This window comes from Scleropages formosus, chromosome 6, assembly GCF_900964775.1.
Source record: "Scleropages formosus chromosome 6, fSclFor1.1, whole genome shotgun sequence".
Taxonomy (NCBI): domain Eukaryota; kingdom Metazoa; phylum Chordata; class Actinopteri; order Osteoglossiformes; family Osteoglossidae; genus Scleropages; species Scleropages formosus.
The window spans coordinates 16,441,795-16,457,129 of NC_041811.1; the positions used below are offsets into that span (position 1 = coordinate 16,441,795).

A 15,335-nucleotide genomic window follows, 5' to 3' on the forward strand; every position below is an offset into this window, starting at 1 on the left:
CTACCCACTCCTGCCTTTCGCCTGGTCACCCCTGAATGAGACATGGACCACAGTATCAAAGTGGTTAATTGAGGTTTAACCTCATTACAATCCATAGCACACTTATGGTTACCCCATTTATTTCATGAATAATGCATGTAAGGATTGGACTGAAAATAGCCTTCATATCAGTTTTTAAACATTGTTTTTCTGTTTAGGGTATGCAGTAAAACACCCTAAACCAATACTTATGCTACTTACAATATAAGTATATTTTACATTATCACATTGCATAATGTAAAAATATGATCCTTCTATCATCAAAAGCAGACTTCTTGTCACCAAGACATGCAATAGCACAATGTAATGTTCTAATGCAAATCACACAAAATCCAATACTTTTATTGATGACAAGATTTCAATATTTAGTGTGCATGACAAGCTATCAGGAAATGGTTGTGGCATAAGCCTAATGTGACACCTTGGGAAGTATTCAAAAACCCCCAGTTCAGATCCCTGCTTTCTGTTTCCAAGAACAAAAGAACGCAAATACTTTGCTACCCCTAACGTGCTGTTGCTAAGAGATAAAATATGAGACTTCATCTAGGTGTGGCAAAAAGAATATCTTGGAAGGACATTATTACAACATATGTTAAACAGCAATCATAAATGACTGCAAAAGTACATTAGTAACATGTTCAGTGATAGAACATTAGTGCCTTCATAAAACTGCTGAAGGTTTTCACCATGAGGAAAATCATACTGTCAAGTTTCTTTGAATACTATATAATCAATATCACCAATTTCTCAAATAACTGCATTAATTCGTGCTGTAAAATCAACTTTTTAGGGGATTGAAATATTATTTCTTCTTTAACTAATTGGTTCTTCGACAAAATATCTAAATAAAAATCAATGTATTTTTCTGGATGGAAACACCAATATATTTTATAAAAGTTAATGTTTTTGAAGCTTGTTTCTTTATGTTATATTTCCATTAATTAACTTATCAATAACTGTTTGGCCTCATGCAATTCCATAGAGGTCTGCAGTATATTTAGGATGCACAGGGTGTGAGACAAGGTGCATCCTGGACAGAGACATGTTGATAAATTGGCTCAAGAACGTTTATGATATAAATAAATGACGTTTCCAAGATCAGCGCCTACAGCTTTCACCCTGCGAAGCGTGCAAACATAATATTGTTAGAGGCACTGTGTAGTGCTCTGAATGAATGTTCAACTACCCTTCAGTGAGGTACTTACCCTGAACTGCTGCAGTAATAAATTACCCTAATATATAAATGGGTACATACAATAACTCCTCAAGTTACAAACATTTGAGAAATATTTAATACTAATTTTTTTGAAAATGGGATGCGTGTATTAATCTAACCTGCGTGCCAAATGTTCATCCAACGAGTTGACAAATGACAAATGTGAACAGTAAGTGCTGCCATGAGTGGAAGGTTTCAGGTTGATAGAAAAGGCTTTAAATTCTTTTGTATCACAGGTCCTCAATACCAAAACTTTTACATACGTGTCAAACACAGTCTGCGTGGCCTTTTCATGTTATAAAGATATTTACAATGAAAAAGGTAAGACAGCCAAACAGCACTTGATAAGTTTTTCAAAAGAGCACAGACGTTAGAAAAAGAAGCAAACTGAAGGTGAACGAGGTGTAGATAATCTGTGGTTCTACAGCTACCAGCTCCGCGCAGTCGGTATAGCGCTTCGTCTCCGTCATTCTCCCCCTCCACGTAACACCTTGGCTGCAAATTCATGTGTGGTTGTCTGCGCTTCCATGTGAACAACATACAACCTTCACTTTTTAAAAAATTCCTATAATTATGCTTTAATTGATTATTAATATTAGGTATTAGTGAATTTTGTGTCAAGTGTGAAGAAAAAAAGGGATCAAGGAACCACGAGTGTGGGTCAAATCCTCCTGGGACAATAACGCCTTAGGACAAATAATTAAGGAAATTTTTATTCTTCTGTCTTAGGGGTGTCTTTTTTCTGGACCTCAAGCACCAACACCCATGTCTAGCTTTGCACACAGTTCTTTATCGGGCTTTTATTTACATCGGGCCATAAATAGTCACCTTTATACTCCAGTCCTGATTTAGGGAAATATTTTTTTTAGCCCCGTCCTGGTGTGTCCCCTCTCCCTCCAGCCTTGCACCCTGTGTTGCCGGGTTAGGCTCTGGTTCACCGCGACCCTGCTCGGGACAAGCGGTTTCAGCTTGTGTGTGTGTGTGTGTGTGATTTCTACAAAGTACATTTATACAAACCCAACAATGTTCCCCATTTGGCATTACAGCAACATGGTGACAAAGATAAATTACTGATAACCGATAGCTGGTTATATAAGTGTATAGTTGGAAACACCACAGGAAAAATGTATGTGTTAAAAAAAAAAAAAAAAAAAAGTAGTGAAATAATAGCCCATAATCTGAAATATTTCACGTGTTTTTACCAAAACACCAGGTGATTTTTAAACACCCTTTGCAACACTCCCGCCACTGGGACAATGTGAACAGTAAACATGAATCCAGCCCTCCAGACACCATCTTGCATGCTCTCATTTTCGCAGCAGACAAGGTGAAAGCTGTTTTCTTACTCAGATTACTCAACATTGTCTCCGATGCCACAGGAGATGTCGGGCATGACACAGAAATCTCGCACTGCAATGACGTGATGGGACGCCAGACTTACTTGGTGTATGGAAGCACACCTGGGACAGAGCAAGACATCTCCCACACCCTGTAGGATATGAATATCCTTACAGGAGCAGTAAATCAGGAGCAGCACACTGTGCTGTCCCCCCAGGGGGAGGAGTGAACACAGGGGATGGCATGAACCACTGCTGCACAGAAGTCTAATTCCAAATGGGGACTGGCAAGCGAATACTTTACTGGCTGCAGCTGCCTTGCCAAGCCCTGCTTTCAACTCAGTACCTCCCAAGTCTGCTGTCAGAATTCCTCTCATATCTTTCCCTCTGATAAGAAATTCTCTGCAGGTACTAATATTTTTTAAAAAAACATGGGATTACCTAAATACACAAAAAGGGGACGGGGAGGGGGGGGATCTAACATTTTTAGCACAACTCATTCAAGTGTATTCTTCTTTTTCTGTGCAGGGCTTACACAAGGGCTAACACCAGCCAAAATGTTCCCTTAAGTACCTGCCTGTGTGTCTAATAGCCATATGCAGTGATTGCGGTTTACAATGATTCATATAAATTCATCACGCATTGTGACTTGGTTACACAGACTTGCTCACCTTCTTGTTAAGCTGTAATTTAAGAACAAACAGGAGAATGGTCACATGCCACAGAAAGAACACAGAGCAGCCAGCCTGATTATGCCTGATTTAGGAATAAATCACAGCGCAGAACAATCGCCCTGGGAGAAGGGGTGAACTAGTCTGGGAAATAATAAATTATGCTCGGACGAGTTAAAAACTTTAAAAAGCACAGAAAAACCAAGAGAAAAGTTATAATTTCATTTGCAGACGTTTTTATGGATTTGGAAGAGCGTACATGCCTCTAAGGTACAACTTAAAACACATTTTTCATGAATAACTTGCTTTTCAGTAAACAGAAAACCGAATAAAATGTTCATATGTTATTCATGTGTAAAAGCTGCTTGCCTGAAGCAAAATTAGATTATATCCCTGGCAGGTAATTCAGACGATTTAACTCAAGAACCCAGAAGTGTTATTTAGGGAGCAGACATCGAATGCTCCCCCACCTGGCAATATGGGAGCTGATATGACTAAATTACATGCAAGGCCCTCCCTTAAACTTTGTTAGTGATCTATTTATTTATATCTGGCTGTAAATATTAGTGAGCAAACAATTACCACGCACACAAACTACCAAACACTGAGAACACCAGACTATGGGATTTTTTTTTGTAGAAGAATTTCAGACCAAAAGCTTACTTTAGTTTCAAAACATTAAAAGCAATGTATTAACTTGGTATGCAGACAAAGGAGTTACAGTTAGGTAATTTGTTATTTTTAATCCACAACAGAATTATAATTACTTAGAGTAAATCAGTATTAAATCAGGTTTCATTGCTGGCATTCAGAAGCTGAATTTTGGGCAATTCTTTATGAGAGCTGTCAAAAAAGGAGTAAAGCACTGAATGAAAGTCAATGTAGCTGTAGGCTGTGTGTCAATGGGGACCGTGAGCATAATCTTTACTTTTAGAGAGAAATGGAATGGGGTTGCAGCTGTCACAGACTAAATAAAAAACAAAGCAAAAAAAAAGAAACCAGAGCTGAGCCCGTCTATCAAGCATCTGTCAAAAAAAAAAAAAAAAAAAGTCAGCGCAAACCTGGCATTGCTAAATTACAACGGAATTTCAGCATGCCTACCAGGAAACCCAGCTATTTATGAGTTCAGGAAAAGTATGCATAAAACAATAAAATAATCAAGCTTCATCCCCGAGAAGACTGTGAAGTGGTGTCCCACTGATACAGCACTTACAACAAGGTCCTTTTCAAAACAACCTTTGATGATATGGTTTTTGCTGAGATTCTGCCAAAGATGTGACCTGAACACAGTTCAGTTCACATTACAGCTGAACAATGTCCTCTTCATGCCTCGGTGTGCTTCAGACAACATTGAGCACCATCAGTTGTATAACTTGGCCAGCGAAGAAGTGGCATCCTGTACCCTGTCTCACTCCCTATGCTTCCAGAATAGACTCTGGACCACCACAAGTCTACACTGAAGAAGCAGTTCATGACAATTTAATCAACATTTTATAGCTTTGTATACATGACTGCTTGATACTGAAAGTATAAAGAAATACTATTGCTCAGTCAGGACCATTTTACCCTGATTTGCCATATTAAATATACAACATAAACAATTTCTATAAAAATATTTTTAGCAGGGTTTTTTTAATTATAATTTTTAGCAACAAAAATGCAAGACTTGGTAGACAGGAGTGGTTACTGATCATTACATTCAAAGAAATACTGAAAGAAAAAAAAAAAAAATCAATGCCTTTATTTTGGTACCATGATTATTCCTATACATTTCATAGTAAAATGGCTAAGTAAAATAGCTTTGATTTTATTTTTAGAAAACAAAAAACCTACCCCAGGTAACACTCAACTCAAATTCAAGCACAGGAATATGAAAGGGTGCCTGAGTTTCGAAATGGAAACAATTACCACTGGGATATGCTAATCCACATCATATTCTCCATTAAACTTTGATTCAGACTGCCTGATGGGAGGTTGAAGATAGAGAAGTGGTACTCTCTAGACAAATCCAGTCATCAGAGACGGGCTGCAGTAACAAAAGAGCAGCTTCCGATAAGCCGCTATTAAGCTGGAATATCAGTGTCATAATAAAAATCGGGCTTCGCCATCTGTCAGAGCGAGCCCTCTCTGGGTATTTACACATCCCTCAACATTCTGTGTCAGTACAGGGGTGCATTTCCACTGGGTATTAATGCCAAAGAAGATTATATAGTTTACGTCCATCTGCGATGCAGCTTTCAATGCGCGCATTCAACAGAACCACCATGATGCCTCTTAACATGGGAAGCACACACTTTTTCCCCATTATTAGAAAGACTGATCAGGAAAGCTGCTCTGCTCCACTCCCAAAACTGGAAACAGCTGAACAACTCAGGAGGATTTAAATTTTTGTATTTAGAGACATAACGACTTGTACTTAAATCCCATCTATCTCCTTGATTTGTTGAAGTCTAAAGGGGGCTTGTGAGGCTTGATCTTTAATAGCTTATGCAGTGGCAAATATAATATGCACAGGTCTGCTGACTGTCAAGATAAAAAGGTACCTGCAAATTTTAAATTCTCATACTCTGACTACATACATTGCCCCCTTTTTAAAATTTTCACTAACCACTTGTGCAATGCAGGAGCACCTTGGTCCAGAGCCAGAAGCACAGGGCATGAGACAAGGTACACGTCAGATGGGAAACCAGTCCATCGCAGAGCAATCAAATTCTTCAGTAAAAATGCTGTCCATGTATCAGTTCATATTAGAAATTATTCTCTACTGACAGGCCCTGAGGTTGCTTTGAAACATGACACAACCCTTCTAACAGCGACTTAAGAGCTACCTTATTTTCGAGTGCCATAACTACCTCCTTCCACCATAACTTTTACATCACACAACACGATCCAGACACATGCCAGCTCATGCACTGTCCAGAGGCGCAAACAAGTTTCATGGTGCATTAACTATATACATCTTAAGGAAATCTGGATGTAAATGGTGCCTCTTGAATAAAGCTTAAACTGCAGAATCTGTCAAACGGATAAGGAAATGAGAAAGTTGATGACAAAATGTACCTCAAAAAGAAAAAATACCGATATATTTTATATAAATTCCGCATGAGAAGTGTATCACCTGTTTTTAATGTGTGGCTGTGAATTCTCATTAAAGAATGCATGAATCATCTCACCACTAACCCTTGTTGGGAGGTTTGAATGCCGGAGGTGTGTGAGAGTATAATTTATTGGGGATGTTAACTGGATTGTATTAACAGTACCGCTTAGTCAAACTTTTATTGTGACTCAATACACTTACAAAACTCAAGTTTAAAAACTTTAAAAATCTGAGCGTGAAATACTTTACAGCAGAAGGGGACATGCTTTTTTGAAAAAAAATTTTGCTAATTATCCCAGTGTTCCAATAAAATTTATGTCTTTGGGAGTAAACAGGTTTGTCAAGGCTTCTGCACCCCACCCTTGGAATAAACACATTTTGATCATTCTATGCTCATAAGTCACCTTCAAAAATGGGTATGGTGCACATGGACAATAAAAAATAAATGAAAGCAGAATCATGCAGTGCAGAAATACAAATGGAACCTCTGCTGAAAAGCTCTGTGCTTTCATTAATCAATGCCCAAGAATAAGATGTAAAAGCAACAGGGGGAGAAAAAAAAACTCCTTTAAGGGTAGAAATGTTGTTTTTAGGCTGCTAATCTTCATTATGGTAGCAACACGTGAATGGTTCTGTGGCACATGCAAAGTCTCCCAGAGCCCCAGGCTGGACTCAGTAGAGCTTTTGTCTGTGTTATGCAGCACTGTGTCATGTCTTACTGTATTACAGACAGCCCAGTGACCAAGGACAAAATACTCCACCTCCTCCTCCTCCAAACCTTCAGTCCTGGCTTCTCTTTTACATCTATTCATTCAACTAAAACTTTTCTCTAAAGCAACTTACAGCGTAAATTAACCTACAATTATTTATCCATCGAGGGATGCAGTGGCACAGTGGGTTTGACTGGGGCCTGCTCTCTGGTGGGTCTGGAGTTCAAGTCCCGCTTAGGGTGCCTTGCAACGGACTGGCATCCCATCCTGAGTATCCCCTGCGCCCTGTGTTGCCAGGTTAGGCTCCAGCTTGCTGCAACCCTGCTTGGGACATGTGGTTTCACACAATGTGTGTGTGTATATATTCATCTATTTGTACAGCTAGGTAATTTTACCAGAGCAATTTAGGGTTAATACCTTGCTCAAGGGTACTACAGCTAGAGGTGGGATTCAAGCCTGCAACCTCTAGTTCAAAGGCAGCAGCTCTAACCACTAGGCTACTAGCTTTTAAATCTATTTGACCAGAGAAGGTGACAAAATGTCAAATTCAGGCGCGGTCTTGTTCAGTTCAGCTTTTTTTATGGCGGAAAAGGCAAAGGTAGGGCCTTGGGCAGGGGACCAGCTGCTGCCAATGTCTTGCACGACACTTCAGGGACATGCCAGGTCAGGCCCTGCCGTTCCCAGAGGCTCGTCTCAGCCCATTTCAAAGAGAAATCTGCCAGACCGAGAAGAGCCTTGTCCCTCTGGGGAAATTTGTCACCTGAATGAACACTTTCTTTGCCATCACAGTTCTGTTGCAAGCTTTTATCCCTTCCAACCATGCGGCTATAAATAAACTTGTTTGTCTTCATTTTTTGCAGCATGCCATCACAACATTAGTGACTCCAGAAGCCACGAGCACTACGTACTGAACTGAGTTCTAAGTAATATACTTTGCTACAACTGAAAGCTAGAAAATATAGAATAGATATCATCTGACATAGAGCTTTACAGCTTAATCTATATATCTTTACCAGGCTGTTTTCAATCACTAACAGCCACTGCAAGCTTGAATGATGTGACATTTTGATGCCGTTATGCATTTAAACTATTTAAACTAACATATATTCCTCTGTAAAGATGAGCTTTCTATGCTGGTGCGAGATGCAAGTTAGACTGAACATAAAGATGTGGTAATTGTGACACACAGGGAGTGAACAGATGCGAGCGAAGCAGCAATGGGTGGTCTTAGTTGGTTTTCCATAATGAAAATGCAGCACGAATCAGTATCTTTACATAAACGGAAAAGAAAAAGGCACGATGGCTCCAGAACACAAGGAAGAGAGGAAAGAAAAACATGGGGTGTCAAAAAAAGACATAAAAACTCACAAAAAACACAAACAAACACTACAAAATCAAGCTCTCCCCATGAACAGTTTCCTTTTATAAAGAGACCCAGTAGCAGTGAAATGGCCACACTGTATGGTGCTTTTTCTCAAGGAATGGGAGTGTAGCTAAGCTAGAAAACTGAATATTTATATCTAATATAGATCACCATTCACAAACATTAGATATTTTAACATTTCGGAGGTGACTGAATCTGAGAATCGACATAATCCACTTCTAGAAATCTCAATTTTTTTTTCCAGCAGTCCCTTCTGCGTTCCTGATTTGTGCATTTACCCATCCAGCAACCTCTTTGCTAACACTACAAATACAGAATACTGTAAACTTTCCATGTATTAAGGACTATATCGAAGTAACTATTCACAACATCAAATGTTAACGGAAGAAAGAGCGTCGAGGAAGTATGATTTAGTTATTACTTCAACTGATATTTGGACATTGTTAAATATTTAGTTAAATTAAAAATTCTAACCTTCATTAATAAAAGATTTTTTTTTTTTTTAAAAAGTTCATCATTGTTAAGGATTCTGATACTTATAGTGTCATTGATAGTCATGAGGACATTATTATAACATGACACCCTTCTGGATCTGAAGTCATGCTCTGGCGGTTTTTTTTTTTTTTTTTCTTTTTTTTACTGAGTAGAACTAAAACAACTGATGATTTGGGTTTATAAGATGCAACATACCTGATTAAACTCGGCTAGAATGTACCATTAACATTTAGATGAGAAACAGCCACCTGATCTCACCGACAACTTTCTGTTCCCAAGAGCAAGAGACTAGTACAATTGATGACACGTTGGTGAACATGCTTGCTTACCGAACCCTGGCGACACCGGCTATAGAAATGGTAGGGGAGGGCAGTCCTAGTTGCAGGAGGAGGTTGATGTAGTGATCCGAGCGCCAAAATAGAAGGAGGTTTGTTTCCTACCTGGCAGCGAACACAAAGGTTGTGTGTGCCTAATGAATACCACCCCTACAAAGCAGGTAAAACAATACCACAGATTTCCATGCTCATCTCTTAAGCTACATTCACGCTCAGGTGTTGCTGGTCAGTTGTAACAAGGCTACCAAGAATGGCTCTCTGCCAACCTAGCACCGTCATAATTTCACAGATATCTTCTCATGTCAGATTATGCGGATTAAAGCACTTTTAAATCTGTTTAAGGATGGCACCTTTTAAAGCATTTATGTGTTGTTTTAACGCATCTGAAAAACAGCACAATTTGATGATGAAAATCTATGAGTGAGACAATTCTGACACCCCAGCATCATTTTCAGTGACAATTAGCATTTGAATTCCTCTTCCGATACGGGTGACATTTTTAATTAAATCGGAAGATATCTTTGCATATGTTACCCCGAAACGTTCTGTCACTGAAAAAAAAGATAATTATTCAAAACAAAACACAGCATTAATAATAGATGTTTTGGCAAAACTGATATGGCATTTCACAACCATACTTTATTTTTCCCCTAGAAAAGCAAAAAGATCATAAAACTCTCGACAAAAGCAAAAGGAACTGCAGACATCAGCACTGTCTGCATTAATATTCAGAGGTTTTCTTATCCTCTGGCTCTCGTTTTATTATGTAGTTATGAATGTGTAATGTGTTCTGTATATTAATTAGGTATAAGCACATGGCACAAAAGGGAAGGAGTAAATTGCTTCATTTGCTACAGTGTGGGTTCAGCTCAGCGCTAGACACCACTTAACCTTGTTTGATCCTCCAACACTGGGGCCACAAACCTCCTGTTTAATAGCAAGAGCCTTTCATGTGGCCAAGCGGTATAGTGGGAGCCACAAATTAAGCTTGATAAAATCTTAATGTGCATTCACAAACACTTTATTTGAACAGCCTATGTTTCAATTCACACATGCATACAATGACTGAAATGGCTCGCCCCGAGCGGGGGTCGCAGCGAGCCGGAGCCTAACCCGGCAACAGAGGGTGTAAGGCTGGAGGGGGAGGGGACGCGCCCGAGACAGGACGCCAGTCCGTCGGAAGGCACCCCAAGCGAGACTCAAACCCCAGACCCACGAGAAAGCAGGAACAAGCCAAACCCGCTGCGCCATCATGACCCCTGTTTCAATCCCTTTCGCATTAAAATAGGCATTGTTGGCTTTATGTACACAGATAAAACAGAACCAATTCAAAATAGCACAAAACACTACGACTGTTTATCAATGACACTCAGCTATACATTATGGTACAGCTGCAGGAGAGACGACGTTCCCGAGTCGGCGACTGGCTAACCCGACTTCCACACAATAGACCGCGGGCCTTGGGAACAACTACAATGAGTGTTGCATTTGAACTTTTGTGTTTTATCCTTAAACAAACCTCTAGTCCGATTAGCAGAACTCTGCACCCTATGAAATTACTTTCATCTCTATAATCTCTTGCCACACATAAAAGAAATCAGCCAGCCAGCGCAAACGGAAAGCGCAACAGTAAAAGAGCATATTTGAAGCTCAAGTCCTGCAATGGATCCCATTATTTTACTCTCATATAAGGTGTTTAATCTAAGTTGCCCAACTAAGTACACATCTGTACAGACATCCATCTGTAAAATGTAAACCATGTAAAGATGTTATCCATTGAGCTGATGTTTTATTGGGGGGCGTGGGGACACAGTGGGTTTGACCAGGTCCTGCTCTCCAGTGGGTTTGGGGTTTGAGTCCCACTTGGGGTGCATTGCAATGGACTGGCATCCTGTCCTAGGTGTGTACCCTCCCCCTCCAGCCTTGTGCCCTGTGTTACTGGGTTAGGCTCTGGCTCCCTGTGACCCCCCCCCCCCCATGGGACAATGGTTTCAGACAGTGTGTGTGTGTGTGTGAGATGCTTTCTCCAAAGTGACTTATAGTTATTTATCAATTTATACAGCTGAGGAATTTTACTAAAGCAATTTAGGGTAAGTACCTTGCTCAAGGGTACTACAGGTAGAGGTGGGATTGAAACCAGACACCTTTGGGTCCAAAGGCAGCAGCTCTAACCACTACTCTACCAGCTGCTCCATGCACATGTAAATGTTATTCAACTAAACATCAGAATGGCCAAGCATTTTACCCCAATACATATAGACAAGTCTGAGGTAAACATTCAGTCTCCGTCTAATTCACACACACACACATTTTCAGAACCGCTTGTCCCAGACGGGGTCACGGGGAACCGAAGCCTACCCGGCAACACAGGGCGTAAGGCCAGAGGGGGAAGGGGACACACCCAGGATGGGACGCCAGTCTGCCGCAAGGCACCCCAAGCGGGACTCGAACCCCAGACCCACCAAAGAGCAGGACTGCGGTCCAACCCACTGCGCCAACAAAGAGACTAAACACGTTTTCAGAACCGCTTGTCCCATACAGGGTCACGGGGAACCGGAGCCTACCCGGTAACACAGGGCGTAGGGGGAGGGGACATACCCAGGACGAGACGCCAGTCCATCGCAAGGCACCCCAAGCGGGACTCGAACCCCAGACCCACCGGAGAGCAGGACTGCGGTTCAACCCACTGCGCCACCACACCCCCTCCGCCTAATTCTTTTTTATCTAAAAAGTTCAGCCAGTTGAACTCCTTTACCCAAGATACACACACACACACACACACTTTCAGGACCGCTTGTCCCATACGGGGTCGCGGGGAACCGGAGCCTACCTGGTGACACAGGGCGTAAGGCCGGAGGGGGAGGGGACACACCCAGGACGAGACACCAGTCCATCGCAAGGCACCCCAAGCGGGACTCGAACCCCAGACCCACTGGAAAGCAGGACTGTGGGCCAACCCACTGCGCCACTGCACCCCCTCCTTACCCAAGATAGCATGCATATTTACATTCACTTGCATACAGAGAGGGTAAAAATATGTTGGATCTATAGTGTCATTATACTAGCAGTAATGAAAACACTTTGACATATTAAACTTCACCTCATTTCACCTCATTCCAAACTGCAGACCACCATTTTCTGCTGTTTTTATGTGTATTGACCGGTTACATTTAAATTGGTTACACATAAAAATAACCGGTTATCGACTGGATTGACACACCTTCCATACCGTTGAAATGTTTATTTTCAGGTTATGTCAGATCTAACGGGTAATTTGCAAACAATGCCTTGCAGCCGGAGCGAGACTTTCCGTTTACAATATTGACCAAGGCACCTACTTTCAAAACATCATAAGTGGAAGCCAGACATTTTTAAAAAACAATAACTCTGGACTGAGAGAATGGTGCGGTATCTGTATTTAATATGTCCTGTTGGTGTCTTTCTTGATTAGAGGAAAATGTCTTCTACCTTCATTCACAATAACAAGTGGTTCCTGGATAGGATTTTTACCAATTCAGTGAATGGACCCTTTTCCTTGTACCTCTCGCACTGAAAATTTCAGGTCATAGCTGCTTTCGCCTGTGCTGTCATCAGTTAATAGATCAATTAGGAGGATTCCAGATACACAAAAATGCCATTGTGGAACAAAACTGTAAGTCTTTTTTTGTATTTGGCTACCGCAAAAAAGCACACAACTACTCTTCATTGCAGAAGCATGAAAATAGGCTCTATCCCTAAAAACATGTAATTTCCTGGGTTTTATGATAATGAAAGCAGTTAGAGAGCTATGCTGTTTTCTATAAGCTAAATCCAGCTGACATGTTGACATATAACCGTCAAACTGTAAAGGTAACTGAGCTTTAATTTTCACTTAGGTAGGAAGCTGCCAAGCAGACACTTCCATCCAAGATTACAAAACCTGCTTGTAGAACCAGAGGAACACTGGTTATGTGCCATGTGTAAATACACTACGTAATGATTCAAAGACGACTGAAAACCTGCCATCTTCTAGTTACTGCAACCCTGTTTCACTATTCGCTGAACACATCACTGCTTATACAGATCAGAGGAATCGAAATGAAACAGCAGAGACTTCATTAACCACTTTCATTCATTCAACCTTTATGATTTGCCTTTTACATGAATGGCAAGTCTGTTCAGGGCAGGGTCACAGTGATCTGGAGCCTATGCCAGAAGGACAGGGCACGGAGCAGGGTACCTGGGTGGTACCCCGGTACATCACAGGGCCTGCACACACATTGGCTTCAACATACTCTTGAAACACATGTCACGGGAGAACATTTAAACTGCAGAGAAACTGATCTGGTTTCAAACTCACAATCGCACAACCCGGTCGCCGTGAGGCGTTAGCGTTACCCGCTGCACCAGTGTGCCGCCATCTGTATTGACCATCCTAATATAAATGTCAAAGCACCCATTTCCAGTGGAGAAGCTATTGCACGTCCAGCCTTTTATTCCAGCACAAATGCAATGCTTAATGATTCAACTATGAGAGCATAATGAGGAAAACCCCCAAGTCGTACTGATCTTCTCAGGAAGGCACCACACATAGCCTAGACTCTAGAGGCTGGAACATCACCCTTAGGACAGTCAGAGGTGTGTTCATGCGGCGCGACCGACCCCGTGGGGCTGCTGCGGACACCGGTGTACAGGAGAGGAGTACCGAGGCGAGGGTCGGGGGCCCGGTCTCACCTTTATCCCCTGTTGCTTGGTTGTCAGAGTCAGTTTGCTTTCGTCCAACAGCAGCACCTCGCAGTAGAACTCCTCCGGAGCGCCGCAGAAACAGCCCATTTCGGGGGGAAGGGCGCGCTTTCTCACGGTTGTCAAAACCGACCGTCCGACGAAGCAAAGGAAGGTGGAACCTGGAAAAGTCCATCATTCAGTGGAGTCAATCGATCGATCAATCAATCCTTCATTAATCTAAATGATGACGCTGCGGCATTTCCAGCAGCGCGACTTCATCGTGCCGTGGTACTGTATTTTATTTTTATTTTAATTTTAATACAGGAGGTTCAGCAGCTCTCACACCATATAGTCGTGAATATATATTTATTCAATTGCATAGCGCAAAAAATCTAAATAAAGTAAACGCGTTGCCAGAGAAAACAAGCAAATCACACAGTTCTCGAAATTAAAAATAATCCGACGTTTTAATATGATAGCCCACAAAAACCACAGAAAAATGTTCTTTCTTTGATTCCACCGTTTCTTTTGTTCTAACTTCAATTCGGCCTCTTATTCATAAAAGAGACAACAACGCAGACTGGCTATATAGGCTATGGCCTTCAGCGGTCAGTTTAACACTAGACCACGTCGTAGAGCAAACGTGGGACTCTTACTACTAGTCTAGTGTTACCTAAAATGCGGCGATTCTCCTCACTCTGACTCTCCGGTCCGGACGGTTTTCCTTTAAACGCACTTCGCCCGCCGCCGACTCGGGACCGTCTATTCCGGGTCCGCATATGGGTTCTCCGGCCGGCTTCTCCTCGGGATCTTCAACACATGATCATGTCTCTCCCGAAGTGTAAACTTCCTCCGTTCCTTCTCGGTGCGCTGGCGGCACCGTGGCCGAACGCGGTGAAGAGGCGCGGAAGTGCGGACACGCAGCCGCGCTCGAGCGGTTGCTAAGAAGCGCAGTGTCTGTCTCCTAGGGCGACACGGTAACCCCGCCTTCCGGGCGGCGGTCGCCACCATGGATGACATTCTTCTGCCACCTGTCGGGGACTCGGACCGCCCTAGTAGAGCAGGACTTATTCAATATTATCTTTCCGTATAAAAAATGCCACATTTATCATATTACCTATTTATCTCCATCATCATGTATCTCGATCCAGAAAACTTGCATGCTATTATTACTATTATTATTATTAAACTTTATTTAATTGAATGTTCCTCGAGGTGACTTAACAATGGTGCCCCCATTTATAAATGCATTTTTTCATGGAGTAAATCAAGGTAAGAACCTTGATCACGTGTGCTACAGCAGGAGTGGGATTTCAATCTGGTGACCTTCAGTTTGGTGGCGGCTCA

At 41.7% G+C, this 15,335-nt stretch overlaps 1 protein-coding gene across 4 annotated transcripts in view; it reads right to left on the reverse strand.

The window, feature by feature from the left end:
- The window catches only part of epb41l4a (erythrocyte membrane protein band 4.1 like 4A), a 50,186-nt gene extending 35,264 nt beyond the window's left edge, over positions 1 to 14,922 (reverse strand). For 3 of the 4 annotated variants that reach the window (XM_018736615.2, XM_018736616.2, XM_018736614.2), the window contains exons 1-2: positions 14,686 to 14,922; positions 13,998 to 14,167 (exon numbers count right to left, since the gene is read on the reverse strand). In XM_018736615.2, coding sequence (XP_018592131.1) covers positions 13,998 to 14,167; positions 14,686 to 14,767 — 252 coding nt within the window. In that variant the 5' untranslated portion in view covers positions 14,768 to 14,922. The other variant, XM_018736617.2, reaches the window with a different exon arrangement.
- Positions 14,923 to 15,335: the final 413 nt, after the last annotated feature.